A 14121-nucleotide genomic window follows, 5' to 3' on the forward strand; every position below is an offset into this window, starting at 1 on the left:
GGGAGCACCCGGGAAGGCGGGGACTGGCTCCGGGGCTCCAGGCTGAGTTCCGAGCTGCAGCCTGCACCGAGTACCTTTCCCGCCGCCGGAGCAGGTGAGACTCGTCCCGGTCCTGCCCTCGACCCGACCTTTCCCGGGGCTGAATCCGAGTCCTGCGGACTTTGCCCTTCCGCGTCTCCAGTCTCCTCTCCGGTGCCGTCCCCCGCTCTCCTGTCTTCTCTCTTCTGTTCCACTTTTTTCTTGTCTGTCTATTCTCTATGCCCTCCTTTTCGCTTTTTCTCGTCCCTCTCCCTCTCTCTCCATTTCTTTTCTGCGCAGGAAAATTCTGCCTTGATTTTCCCCCTAGGCTGACTTTTTGCACCTCTCCCTCCCCCATACATCTGTCTAAGCCTCTGCCCCTCCACGCCTCCACGCCTCGTTCTGTCCATCCTTGCACGCAGGATTTCCTGTGTCCCTTCATCTGGAATCGTCCGTATGCTCAGCCGGGCTCAGCCAGGGCTGTGCTAGGCACTTGGTTAAGAACCACGCAGCAGCCCCAGATCCTTCCTCCAACAGATTATTTCCAAAGGTCTGCACGTGTAACGTGTTCCGTGCCTGTTGTGGGAAAAACGCATAAAGATCAAATGATACATCTCTGGAACACAAAGAAAATACCTGGTTTTGGAGGCAAGGCGTTGATGGGATCCTTCTCTGAACGTGTTTCCTCAATAATGTGCACCAGGAAGCGAATCCGTGCAGCTGGCTGTCCAGGGAGCCCGCCACCGTGCCCACCTTCTAGGCAGCCTGTGCGGTGCCGGGTTGGGGGACACAGCGGAGGGAGCGGTTCAGAGCTGGGTTTGGGAAAACAATGAGAGGCCAGGGTTGAACACTTGATGCCTCTGGGTGTGAGTGAAAATAAGAAGTAAATGGTAAATTTCTAAAATAAATGCTTGTCGGGTGTCACTGATGGACAGACGGTGACACAAATAACTGTTGGGTGAAATATTTTAGGATGATGATTGTGGGAATTTGAAATTAATGTTTGTGTGCACATTAGGTAAGAGGACCAGCCTGAAAATATTTCATGTTAATGAGGAGATTATCTTAAAAACCTACTGAGTTGAAAAATTTAGGAAAGCAAGTGTCATTAAATTTTGAGGAATAAAGTATGTTGAGGTGGTTTTCTGGTTTCCATTTAAAATGTAATCATGTCAGAGGAACATAATTGTCATTTAAATGATACTTTTATGATCTGTGTACCTGTTTACCAGAAATGCACACAAAATATATATGCTAAGCTGTTCATTACCAACTAAAGCTTAAAGCTTTGGTTGTTTGGAAATTATTTAACCTGATCTTGTAGTTTACTGTGATCTTGATAAGTCAGCCAATTTAACTTTTCTTTTGATGCAGAATAGGAAGTTTGTCACTAGGTAAATCACACAGAAGTGAACAGAAATTAAATATGTTGAAGGAAGATGGCTGTGTGTTTAATGGACTAATTTGACCATGTTCAATTAAGGATAGTTCGACAAAGCCAGAGGTGTGTCTGTTGATGGAACTTAGGTTTGGGAGACTGTTCTGAATTTCAAGTTCTGGGGTCTTTTGAATCATGTAAGCATTGACCTCTAATATATTAGACTTTGGAAGATGGGTGGTGAAAGGGATGCTTTTCAAATGGTTTAGATTCACATATCTACTTTCCTTAGTAGATTTCTTTCTCAGAAATCCAGGAGGTGGCAACTAGTGTTTAAAACAGTTGACCAATTTTTAAAAAATAAGTACAAAGCCGAGTCTTGAGCATCAGCACGTCAACATTCATTTTCCTTCATTGTGTAGCCTGAATCTCTTCAAGAATGCCCTTGTGTTTCTGTTCTTAGATAATATTCTTGCTGGCATGTAGGTGGGGCTGACCAAGTGATCTGGTGTGTAAATCATGAACCATGCTCTGTAGGCTGCCACAGTTGTGACCACTGGCGAGGGGACCTGATTTTATTCTCTGTCTTATGAATGAGAGCTGTCATTTACTGGGGCCTTGCTATTTCTCGTGCACGGAGCCTTCTTTAAATCAGGCAGTGAAGTGAAGATCAGCACCCCAGTCTTACTTACAAGGAAACTAAGGTCCAGAGTGATTGTGCCAAGCTGTGCAATTAGTGAGTGGCTGGCTGAGGTTATACCCCAAGTTGTCCCATGGAGCCTGAGTGCTTAGAGCTGACTCCTTCATGTAATGTGACTCTGTGAGGCAGCAGCTCTGGTAAGGTTCTATTTAGAATCTTGTTCTAGATAGTACAGGTTTTTGCCAGTTGATGCTGTTGTTGGAACCCCACTTCCTGTTCTAGTGTCCTGGACATCGTCTGGAATGGCCAGCCTGAATCTGCATGGCAGAGCCCCTTTCAGGAGCGGGTGATGAGGGGTGTCTGCCCTTATGTGAGCTCCTATGGCTAGCCTCTCTGTGGACCAGAGACTGGCTGTGTTAAGAGACTTGGATTTGCCTTTGCTTGCACAGCAGGGATTGATGCTAGAGGGGAACAGTCATAGCTGGCATGGAGTCCTAAGCTGGCCAGGGAGCCTTCCTTTCTCCAGCTCCATAGCATCAACCAGCCAGCCTCCAACGGAGCCTGGAGTACTCTTCAGGGTTAACTTTCAGGTGAGGAGGCTTCCCAGACACAAGTGTATTCCCCTTCTTGGGAAAAGCCAGTAGCTCACACTCCCTGTGTAGAAGAAGATAATGTGTGACCATACTCTGGAATCTTCCAGAGCATCTGGGAAACCTCTGCAGGGACAAGGGGGCTCCACAAAGATTGGAACAACAAGAGATGTCTTCTGCTGTTGTTTGTTTCAGCTGAAGAGAGGTAGACGCAGCAAGGGACAGCCTGGGAGTGCACATGTGGTTTCAGAGCTGTGGCTCAGAGCAGATGGAGACTGGCCAGTTAGTATGACAGACAAGTGGCTTCAGACCTCTCACACAAACAGTGTCATCTGGGTGTTTACCGTGCTTTCTTTTGTCTGTAAGTGGAAAAGGAAGGAGAAAGAAGCCCATGTCATTTGGTCATCTGTTGAACACTGTTGTGTGTTGGCTTTTGAGAGCTTTCAAGTAACAGGAAGGTTGGCCATTCCTTTGTGCTAATAATTTATCTACAAAACATTTATTGAGTCTCACTTATTAGCATTATCCAGTGAGACGTGTATCTAGGTGACCCTTTTTACACATGGGAAGACAGTGGCTTGGAAAGAGAAGGTCACAGGATGGGAAGGGCAGAGCCTGATTGGCATCTGGACCTTCTATCTCTGGAGCCCAACACTTGGCCTCTCTGTGGAGGTAGGATGGTTAGCTGGGACAGTTGGGCTAAGGCACAGACGTATAGCCAGGTAATGTGGGAGAACGTAGCCAGAGCTTCCCAGCTGTTGGAATGCTTGGCCTGCAGTGGGTGCCCATGGGCAGGTAAGAGGCAAAGATACACATGCTTTCAACACCCTGGGCTGGAGAGGCTTCATCTCCCAGGGCATGTCATTGCCATGTGGGTCAGTAGTGCATTCACCATGGTTGGTGGGCCAGAAGGGCTGGAAGGAAACTTTAGCAAGAACTATCCCCCATGGTAGGAAAGACCAGATCCATCAGGTTATAGGCTCTGGGAACTCCATGTCAGAATGTATCCAAGATTGTCACTTTATGATCCCATGATCACAAATGTGACCCAGAACACATTGAAAATGGTTGGAGTGTCTTGGAATTCAGTCAGCCTCTTCCAAACAGAAAGAGCACAAGCCGGTTCTGAGTGAGGTCTGTGTGACTCGGGGGGATATCTGCTTAAGGCCAGAGTGAAGAGAATCGAGGGTGACAAGAAGAGCCCTTCTCAGCAGGCACACAGTGATGGAGTGACAAGGACCAATGGGGGGTGTCAGGGCGAGAGCCAGGATGAACCGAGGCCATCAAGAACAGCTGACAACAACAAAGCACCTTTTTGTATGAGGTCTGGAGCAAGATGAACAAGGAGAGCACAGACCCCTTGCTGCCTAGGGCAGCTGGTATTGGGGAGGACAAAGAAGAAGGAGCAAGCAGCTCCACTCAGCCCAGAGAATGTCAGGACAGAGGATGACCCTGCAGGTGTCCAGGGTGGTGGCAGTCCCCAGAGGAGAGGAGTGAGACAGCACTGAGAGCTGTTTGTATCATCAGGCTCCTGACCCAGAAATCCCTGACCACATTATGGAATAACCTAGAGATGAGGTTCCAGGTCATCTGAGAGGCACCAGGGGTCATGGGTGACCCAGGACAAGCCAGGAGAAGGATAAGGTGTGAAGTGAGGCTTCCACTGGGAAAAGTCCTGGGATAGAAATGAGGGCTACACAAGGAAAAGTATGACCACTGACTGGTGGAAGGGACTCCCTAGAAACATGCCATGGCAAAGCCACTTAACTTTCCATCTGGAGGGGCTTCCCTCTGGTAGCTTTCGGGGTGGATGGGAATTGGAGAGGGGCCACAGAGCTTTGGAGCTTTGGAGACACCTTTGCACTTGCCAGAGTGACCTGTCCCAAGCAGCGATGATTTGTGAGACAGAGGTGGCCCTTTGGGGACTCCCAGGTGGCAGGCAGAGGTCTCCATCCAAGTCATATCTTCAACTCCTCCTTTCTTTCTCATTCTCTTTCTTTTCATTATTATGATGTGTCTCCTTCTCTTCTTCTTCCTCCTCTGTAAGATTCGGAGTGTGTAATTAATGCAGCATGAAGTTGAATGGGATAGAACTCAGCAGTTGGTGCTGTCCAGATCCACCGGGGACTCAGAAAGCTGGGAAGTGGCACTGAGCTTAGCAAGATGGCTTGTGGCAGATCAGAGATCAGTGCACGCACAAAGTCTCCCTCAGGTGCTGGCTGTGAAAATTAAATGAAATCAAGTGCATTAAGCCATATAGTGAAATTAAGTGCAAGCAGACAGTATGGAGTTGATGAAGGAAGTTTATATTTCTATCAGAAAGCATCCTGATAACTTGTGTTCTTTCTGCTGTGAAACCTCATCTCCATTTTAGTGCCAAGATGATCGGGTTCACATCCCTGGCCCCGAGCACCTTGGACAGTTTGGACACCAATTACCAAAGCTCACCTGAACCCTGAGGGCAGCCACATAGCTTGTCTACAAAGGTGGTGGTGGTCATAGAAGGTGCTGTGGGATCAGGGGACAGTGGGACAGGCTCTTGTGTAGGCTTAAGGACTATACTGTGTGGCAAGGCGAGGAGAGAGATTGGAAGAGAGACAAGAAATTGAGAGACATTAAAAGAGTAAAAGAGAACGAGGGCTTATGAGGTTGTGAGGTCTGTGTGTGTCAGTGTATGTGTGTTTGTATAAGAGTGTGTGTGTGTGTGTGCACTTGTGCTTGCACAAAATCTTTTAGCAAAAGAGGGAATGTTGAGGTTTGTTTTCTGGGAAACTTCATGGTTCCCTCTGTCTAAGAGCTGATTTCTGTCTCATCTTTGGAGCCCCAGAGGAAAAGCAGGGCTGGATGCCCGTACCATGTGTTTTCTTCAGGGCTGGGGGAGGAGCCAAGGAGAGGACAGAAGGATAGAGCCCAAGTGATGTTTGTACATGTTGTCTCTGGAAGTCACCCAGTCACTCTTTCCTAGAGTCACCACAAGCCTTGTGGAAATTTTCCTAATGGGGAAGACTTCGGAATGTTCTATGGCAGTGATGGAGAACATTTTAGAGCTTTCAGTGAAACAAAAAGCCGGCTGCAATTTAAGTTCCCACCATTGCTCCATGGAGTCTGATTGTATCACTGCCACTCACCAGCTGAAGGGGCGCTGGAGGATAGGTTTCCCAGTTCCAGGACAGGAAGACGGCCAGAGGGTGAGGCAACTGGAGCCACCCCGGCAGGGAAGATGCACACCCCTCCTGGGTGCCTTCACTGACAGTCATGGTTCGCCACCTCCACCCAACCTCGGCACTTCCAGGACACAGCCACAGGCTAGTTCTCCTGTGGGTGCCCAGCAGCATAGCGCAAGCAGGCCCTGACAGGGGTTTGCCCAGTGAGCAGAGAAACTAGTAGATCCTTGCTTGAGGGATCGAGAGTGAGTGCTTCTGGCCTATAGGGACTGGCTAAGCTGGGTGTATTCCCCTCCAGGTCTCATCCTTGGCCACCTGTCCCTGCAGAAGATCCTGTCCCCGTCTCTGATATAGCCTGGCACTCCTGAGGGGCCAGTGAATTAGCATGCCAACCAGTGAGGAATGAGAACCACGATTGCCAGGGGACAGACAAGACAGAACTGTCAGCCAAGCTGAGCTGGCAGGTGAGGCCTTCAGGCTGTTACATGACAGGTGTGTCCTGGGTGCAGACAGGTGCTGGCCAGTGCGGACTCACTGGCATCTGGTGTGTGTGTGTGTGTGTGTGTGTGTGTGTGTGTGTGCCTGTGTGTGTGCATGTGACGCTGTCATTCCTCCTCTTTGGAATCCTGTCAGCCTTATTATCCCAGCAAGCATGAGTTGTTGTATCACGGACAATAAGAGTTATTTGAACGAAAGCAGCAGAGACCTGCTATGGCCAACTCAGCTGAGAAGGAATGAGTTAGATGGTTATAGCAGTGATTGGGTGTGATGGGAATGATCGTAGCACTGGGGTTGACTGAAGAACTGAGCTGGAAAGAGTAGGGCATGGGCTGTGTCTGAGAGCCCCATGGCAGGAACAAAAGGTGGGTTTGGTTAGGAGGAACTCCATGTAGCATCAAACCAAGCTAGACCCTCCGGTGGCTGCTTTTCGTCATGAGGAACAAGAACCTTCCCTTCCCTTTGGCTGGTTTGAGAATCTGGGACTGGAGGGGAGCCTTTTAGTTCAGCCAGCCAGTCCTGAAGGTTTTGTACACCATGCTTGAATGCCATGATACTGGTTGGGGCTCTCCGTCCAGGGCCCAAAGTCCAGCGGCGTCGTTGAGCATAGTCAGGGCTATCCATGCCTTGAGCTGGTCTGTGCTCCGCATGTTGCAGGTGATGGCTATTCCCTGGGTTTGTGGATAAACCTCAGGAGGTCATCCAGAAGTCCACCGAGCAGGAGAGAGTCATGCATTCTGGCAGTGTACTTGGTTATGATTTCCACTGGGAGGAAAATCTAGTCTTTGAGCATGATTTGACCCCTGGCCTCGAAAGAGTAGGTGAAACTTCTGTGGGTGTCTGCACTGGGTTCTCCAAGATGCTTGGGCTTGAGTCCTTGTTCCCCTGGGTCTGGCTATCTGGAAGGCTAGGCATAGCTTGATGGGCTCAGCCCTTCCATTTTTTCCATGGCCAGGGTAAGACAAGAAGGGTAAGTGCAGTCCTATGCCAACCTCATGGGCACCCAGAGGAGTTAATGGCTGTCAAGAAGTATAAGGGTCTTCAGAGAAAGGATTCTTGGATCTCCCTCCTCTGTCTCCCTGGATTTCAAAGTGGGTCTGGCCTGGCCAAGTGTGAATAGAAACTAATTTTTAGGGTGCATGGTGTCCTCTGTCCTGTGGGCACACCGGCCTGTGAGAGACACTTATGACCCAAACCATGACAGTTTTTTCCACGGTGCTTAGCATTTCATCCTGGGCATGCATCCTGGCTTCTTCACCATGGCTCTGCATTAAGCATTTATTTGCTGCTTTTTGCAACTATAAACAATACTGCAATGAACATGTTTGTCTTCTTCCGTTAGGGAGCTCTGACCCTCACTCTGCCTCCTTCAGCCTCCATCAGAGTGAGCTCAGTCCAACACTGAGGGAAGAGCGCTTTTAGAGTCTGCGTGTAACCCCCGCTCCACAGTGACTCCCAGCACCCTGGGTCATTCTGCATTCTCCCCAGGCAGCACAGAATGCTGATGCTGGAAGCTGCTACAGCCCTAAGGTGAAACCAGGCTGGTTCCCAGTGCGGTGGGAGAACCAGGGCAAGCAGGCATGAGAGATGTGAGGAGCTCAGCCCACTGTGTGGGGCCCTCTTTTGATCTTAGGTCGGAGCTGGACAGCAGTGGCTGTCATTCTATTGCTGATGGGCAGAGGTGAAGGACCCCAAGGAGCACAGGGTAGGAGCCTCGAAGGCTCCCGGCCCTCTCTCAGTGCAGCTCTCTTTCCTTGGGCCTGCGTGGACATGGCCCACTCACATTCTCTGGGGTGGGCCACACCCTTGCGAGGACAAAGTGGACTTCTGACAGTTGCTCATCCACATCCTGCTGCCTTGTTATCCATCCGCAAAGGTTTCTTGGGTGCCTGTCCTGTTGTGGGCACTGTGATGTGCTGCCAACTCGGAGGGGAACTGACATGTTCAGGGTTTTAGAGAGAGCCTTCCTGTTAGCACAAGTAGGTACGTGGGTGGTGTGCTCAAAATATGCGGTGAATGTTTAAAATCAGAATTATTCCAGCAAAGTAAAAGATAGATTGCCATGAATCCCTCTCAACATATCCCCCACCCTTCAGACACACTCATCCCATTGTTCTTGCCAGTTTTGGAAGTAGTTCAGGAAGTCCACCTTTCTGAGGGTCTAGTTGTGCAGCCATGGCTGCCTCAGTGTCCGAAATGGGTTAAAAATGCGTTCCTTTTATGGTCATTCTGACTTTGGGGAAGAGCTAGAAGTCACTCAGTGCCAGACACAGTGAGTAAGGTGGGTGAGGACACCATGTAATGCTTTTATGAGCTGCCTTTCCATTGGGCACTCAGCAACAGTATTTTTCACCACTCCTTATAAAGGCACTCACAAAAGCAGACTTCTAGAACTGCCTCTGTCTCTGTTTCTGCCTGGAGTCTCTGCCTTACCCTGCCAGGGTATCTTCCTCTGCCAGCTTCTGCTCCTTGAATGTTTCCCTCTGCTGCTGCGCAGCTGTGCACTCTGGTTGCAAAGCCCTCTGAGCTGTCCTCTGCTCAGAGGCAGCATGGCCACTCCTCCCAGTTCACAGACAGACAGCAAAGGAGGCCTGCAAATCTGGGGTTTGTCTGACTTCATTCTACAGGATGGTTCCTTCAATGGCTGGTGCTATCATCTCATTGCCTGTTGCTTCCTCCCTTCAGATCCCAGTGGCCCTGAAATGTTACTGGCAGCACTGATCTCACAGCTCCCTGATCTCACAGCTCCCCTGGGGTGAGCCAGGCCTTCGGAGCCCACACCCTACAAACTGATGACTGCCACAAGCAGGCCCTTTGCTCACCCCTCCTAGGCCCTGCTGATCACCATGGCTGCTGGGAAAGGGGCTCCCTTGAGCCCTTCAGCTGAAAACAGATGGCAGCTGAGTGAACCTGAGCAACGCAAGGGCCACAAGCCAGTGTCGCTGGAAAAAACAACCTGCCTGGGCTCTGAGGCTGGTACCGGCAGGGGTGCCCGGGATGTGTCCTGTGCTGATCTGGCCATGTCAACATCACCCAGCAAGCCCAGACCAGGCAAGCCGCTACCCCAGAAGGGGTGCAGTGGGGAGAGGCTGAGTGCCTTTATGGAGCTGCCAAGGGCACTGGAGCGGCTGGGGAGTGGCTACACCCAGGACAAGGAGTGTGAGGTTCCCACAGGCCACCCTGGCCCCCAGAAGCTGACCCCAGACATTCCCAGGGCACCAGCCTGCTCTGTGTGGCCTGGTGCAGCCCGTGGGGAGCAGAAAAGTGCCTTCAGAAAACCCACCAAGCGCCCAGCAGAGAGGCCTATCTTCCAGGACACCCTGGGTGAGCTGTCTGGACTCCTTCGAGCTGTGGACATCCCTACTTGGAATGGACTGTCAGCTTCCAAGCTGGTGGTGGGGGACCTCTGGAACTTGCAAACGCTGTCGCAGAACACTCTGTTCTGTAGCGCTTTTGAGGGTGCCCCCACATTGTGGCTAGAGCCTGTCCAGGCCCTGGGAGACCCCATACCCTCAGTATCCCACTCACCGGCCTCTCAGGCCCTCCTGCCACCCACACTCACCTCCCTGGGCTTGTCCACCCAGAACTGGTGTGCCCGGTGCAGCTGCTCCTTCCGTCTGACCTCTGACCTCGTCTTCCACATGCGCTCCCACCATAAGAAGGAGCCTGCAGGGCCGGATCCCCATCCTAAGATATGTAGGCAAGAGGCCCTCACCTGTCCTGTCTGCCATGAGTACTTCCGGGAGCGCCACCATCTTTCCAGGCACATGACGTCACACAGTTAGCAGTATGAAGGGGCAAAGTCTTGGGTACAGTGTCCTGTGGTGTCAGAGGTGGCTCCTGGCCTGTTTGGAGTATGTCCCAGGTCTGAGAACCCTGTGATCTTTGGCATCTATGGATGAACAGCTCAATCCTGACTGGAAAAAGACAGTGGAGCTCTTGTGAGAGGCTTTTCAGGAAATGAAGTTGTAAGATGAAGGAATGTGCTGCTTTGCTTACCCAGGCTAGTGAAGCCATGGGCACAGGGAGCGGGGCTGCACCCAGCTGCATTCATTTTACTCTGCACAGAAATGTATTTGGGGCACAGGATGAGCTGTGTAGGCAGATAAGCCTACATTAGTGCTGGAGCCATGGCCTTGGACCTGCTGAGCCTCAGCTTCCTCATCAGCAAACTGGAATTGACCATGTCTGAGTGTAATAGAGCAGCTGTGTGAAGAGTGGCCTGCTTGCTGCCTGGCACACCATGGGCACTGAGGACAGGTCTGTGGTCACTGTCTGGACTCATTAGTCTTGTCATCAGGGAAATCTCAGGGGCACATGAGTTCGGGCAGGTGTTTTTTGGCCATGGGTCTGCAGCAAGGCCAGGTGAACAGGCTTAGCTGGCTGTGGCTCCAGCGGCAGGGTGAATCAAGTCCAGGCTCCATGTTGGTACTGATGTGTAGAGCAAGCCTCATTGATGGTGATACCAAGAGTGTGTGAGGAACACAGGCCAGTAATCCAACCTACCATCTGCTCTGGGGTCTGCAAAAAGATATGAGCACAAGCCCTGTCCACAGAAGGCGGCTGCTGAGGCTGCTGTCCTGGGCAGGGTGGGAAAGGGCATCTCAGCTCATGTGAGACCTTCCCTGTGCACTTGGCATTTTTCTTTCACCCCTTCACACAACAGCACCTGGTGCTGATACCTAATCCTCACCTTACTGCAGCAGAAACTAAGTTCAAAGAGCTTCACAGCTTCCTCAGACCATTGCTCAGAAGCAGAGATGACAGAACAAGACCCAAGTTCCCTGACTCTGAGCTCCTGTCCTTCCCAGACTGCCACATGTGTGAGCAGTTCCATGTGGACAAGGGGCTTCCTGAGTGACTCAGGAACTGGAACACATGGCCAAGCCTGCCTCATACTCTGCCTGAATCTTGCTGCTTACACACACACGCACACACACATGCACACGCACACACACACACATTTCTTCTGCCCTTCTCTGGGGCACTTTTCTCTCTGTCAAATACTAAGTACTGTACTGATTTATCTTATGTATAATGGCTCCTGCCACTAGGATGAAAGTGCTGAGGAAAGTTTGCTGATTTGTGCACCTGCTGTGTCTCCATTGTTTAGAACAGTGTAGGCACACAGCAGGCATTTGCTCTTGGTTGCGTGAGTGAATGAATGAAAAGCCTGGCTCTGGCCTTGCTTCTGCCAGGTCTCCAGTCTGCTTTTCAGGAGGGTCTCAGTACCTGAAAAATGGTGTGCATGCTTGTCCCTCCCTGCCTGATTGCACTGTGCATGCTTTCTGTAATGTCCTTTTAGATGAGGAGAATGTCCCTTATTAAGACACAGTAGACACTTGGGATAGAAAAGAACTTTGGATTTCTAGTGCAACTCACTTTATACCAGTGACCTTTGAGGTCCACAGCCTGCTGATGTGCTCAGTATGGAAGGACAAATGGAGGTGAGTTCAATGTTAGGACCCTGAGGGGTCTGCACCAGGAGTCACCCTTGCCCTATTCACACCCTCCAGAACCACAGCTGGACTGGGCACTGGCTTGCTTGAATAGAATGTCCTCAGGTGTCATTGTTGCTCCTGGAAGCCAGTTATACCATTCACAAACAGGATGGACAGTTTGAGAAGGCTTGATGCCATGAGGACAGAATTGAACATCTTTTAACTCTACTTTTTAAAATGGATGGATATAATTTTATTAAAAGTCAACTTTTAAGATGGAGTTAATCTTGGTAAAAAGTTGACGTAAGTTCAAGTTGCTTGGTAGCCATTCAAAGCAACAAACTCAAAGATGGTTTTGGAGGTGACAACTTATGGTTGACTAATGTGTTTGTCTCTTAGTACCACAGGCTGGTTCCCAGGGCCCCTTTGGGAGTCAACTCCTCTCTTATCTCTTCCTTCTTGTCTCCTGTACCATGGGAGAGTCATTTTAAATCATGGCTGCCCAAGCTCTCTCTGCCACCGCTGTGGTCCAGATGTATGTGTCCTCCCAAATTCATGGTAATGTTATAAGGTATCTTCATGCTAACTGGCTGCCTATCTCCATCTTCCAAACTCCTCTACCTTCTCTCATCTTTCTCCCCCAGATCTGGCCTTCGTGGCTGATATGGTTTGGATGGGGTCACCAGAAAGCCCATGAGCTAACGCTTAGTTTCTAGGGGGCATACTGGGAAGTGTTGTGGACCCGTAAAAGGTGGGGTCTACTAGAACATCTTTAGGTCTTTGGGCTCGTACCTTTAAAGAGTTATGGAGTCTACCTCTCCTCTTGTCTGTCTCCCACCACTGCCAGTTGCCACCTTCATTAAAGGCGTAATCAATGGGGCCACCCAATCTTAGATTAGAAACTTTAAACAGTGAGCTAAATAAACCGTTTCTCTTTATCAGTTGTCTCGGTTATTTTGTTGTAGTAACTTGGGAGCTGACTCACACAATGACTTTCTGGCAGAGCCATTAGTAGACATGTAACACAGAAGCCACTGAGCTCATGAACAGAAAGACCTGGCTAACTTCTTGGAACCCAGGAGAGAAAATTCCTATTAGTGGCTAGAAAAATGGTAAATTATATCCTAATAGGTCATCTCCCAGAAGCAGCCATTCAATTAAGGTTTGTAAAAAGTCTTTGAAATGTGCAGAGGAGGCTAAAATAAGATATTCTGAGTTCAAATTCAATTTAGTTCTCGATTTTAACCAAGATTGAGACTTCTTTTGTTCTTATCTTGGAGAGAAGTAAAACCATCAGAAGGCTGGGATCCTAGATTTTAATTTGTTGTCAATTCCTGATCTTTGGAACAGTGATCTTAAACTCAAATGCCCATGTGATTAGACTAACAAATGTTGGGGGTGGCGTTTGACACATGGGCCTTCAATGTCTTGGGTGCAGACTGCTCAGAGCCAGGCCTCAAGACAGGACAGAGATCAGGGCTTCATGTGCAAGTGGTTGTCAACTGATTGTTTTTTGAACAGCAAAGTGCTTGGACTCACGGAAGCGCATCAGAGGTAGTGGTTATGGGACCACCAGTGACCCCAATTCTGTTTCACTTATAGCTGCTGAACAGGCCAAGCACTGGGTCTGGCCCTTCTAACCTCATTCATCTTCCCATTTCTGGGAGGACAAGAAGAGAACCCTCAGGGTGAAAGTCCACCAGAGAAACCCAAGGCCAGCCCTGTCTCTGGGGGGTGGGTGGCACCCGCTGTAGGCAGTGGGTGTTCTGGGTAGTCACTTCGAATTCACGTAGGTTTCTCCCAGCCTGGTCAGTTGCATACTTTTGTTTGTTAAGAAGTCATGTGGTACTCCAAGGATCATACAACACATAAGATACAAATTTCATAGGCTAATCCTTTTACAGATAAAAGAAGTCCTTCACCAGTAAGTTTTGGCTTGGGACACCTGCTAAGAGACGTTTTAGAAAACAATTTTGAATGGGTTTTGGAAGGGAACTCATGCAACAGGGGTGTGTGTCGGAGGTTAGATTTAGCTTCCCCTCTCCTGTCCAGCTGTGTGCGAGAGGCAGGAAGCCCCTGTCATTGGGTTCTCTAAGCTGCTTGGATTAGGAGGCTATTTTTGATGCTGGGCACCCTGTTAAGTAAAGTACAGGGAAATCCTTACTCGAGACTGCAGCTAAATCCCCAGGGACCAGCAGAAAGAGCTGGTGCCCTGTGGTGGAGACCTGGAAGCAAGATTCCTGGCCCACAGTGACTTTGAACTGCATGTTTTGTTGTTGTTGTTGTTGCATTCCTGTTATGAATTAGTCAGTGCACTTGCTGACATGGAATTCCACTCTCAGAGTCCCCTGTAAAAACTAGGAGCTGTTTTTCTTCTTATTTTTTTCCAATC

General features: G+C 49.7%; 1 protein-coding gene across 1 annotated transcript; it reads left to right on the forward strand.

Moving 5' to 3' along the window:
* The first annotated feature begins 18 nt into the window (after positions 1 to 18).
* On the forward strand, positions 19 to 11292 carry Znf488 (zinc finger protein 488). The gene is made up of 2 exons (XM_010622533.3): positions 19 to 94; positions 8974 to 11292. The coding sequence occupies exon 2, from the start codon at positions 9135 to 9137 to the stop codon at positions 10071 to 10073; it is 939 nt and encodes a 312-aa protein (XP_010620835.1). The 5' UTR covers positions 19 to 94; positions 8974 to 9134; the 3' UTR covers positions 10074 to 11292.
* The last annotated feature ends 2829 nt before the right edge of the window (positions 11293 to 14121 follow it).

Source organism: Fukomys damarensis, unplaced genomic scaffold, assembly GCF_012274545.1.
Source record: "Fukomys damarensis isolate Sample0158 unplaced genomic scaffold, DMR_v1.0_HiC HiC_scaffold_1, whole genome shotgun sequence".
Lineage (NCBI taxonomy): Eukaryota > Metazoa > Chordata > Mammalia > Rodentia > Bathyergidae > Fukomys > Fukomys damarensis.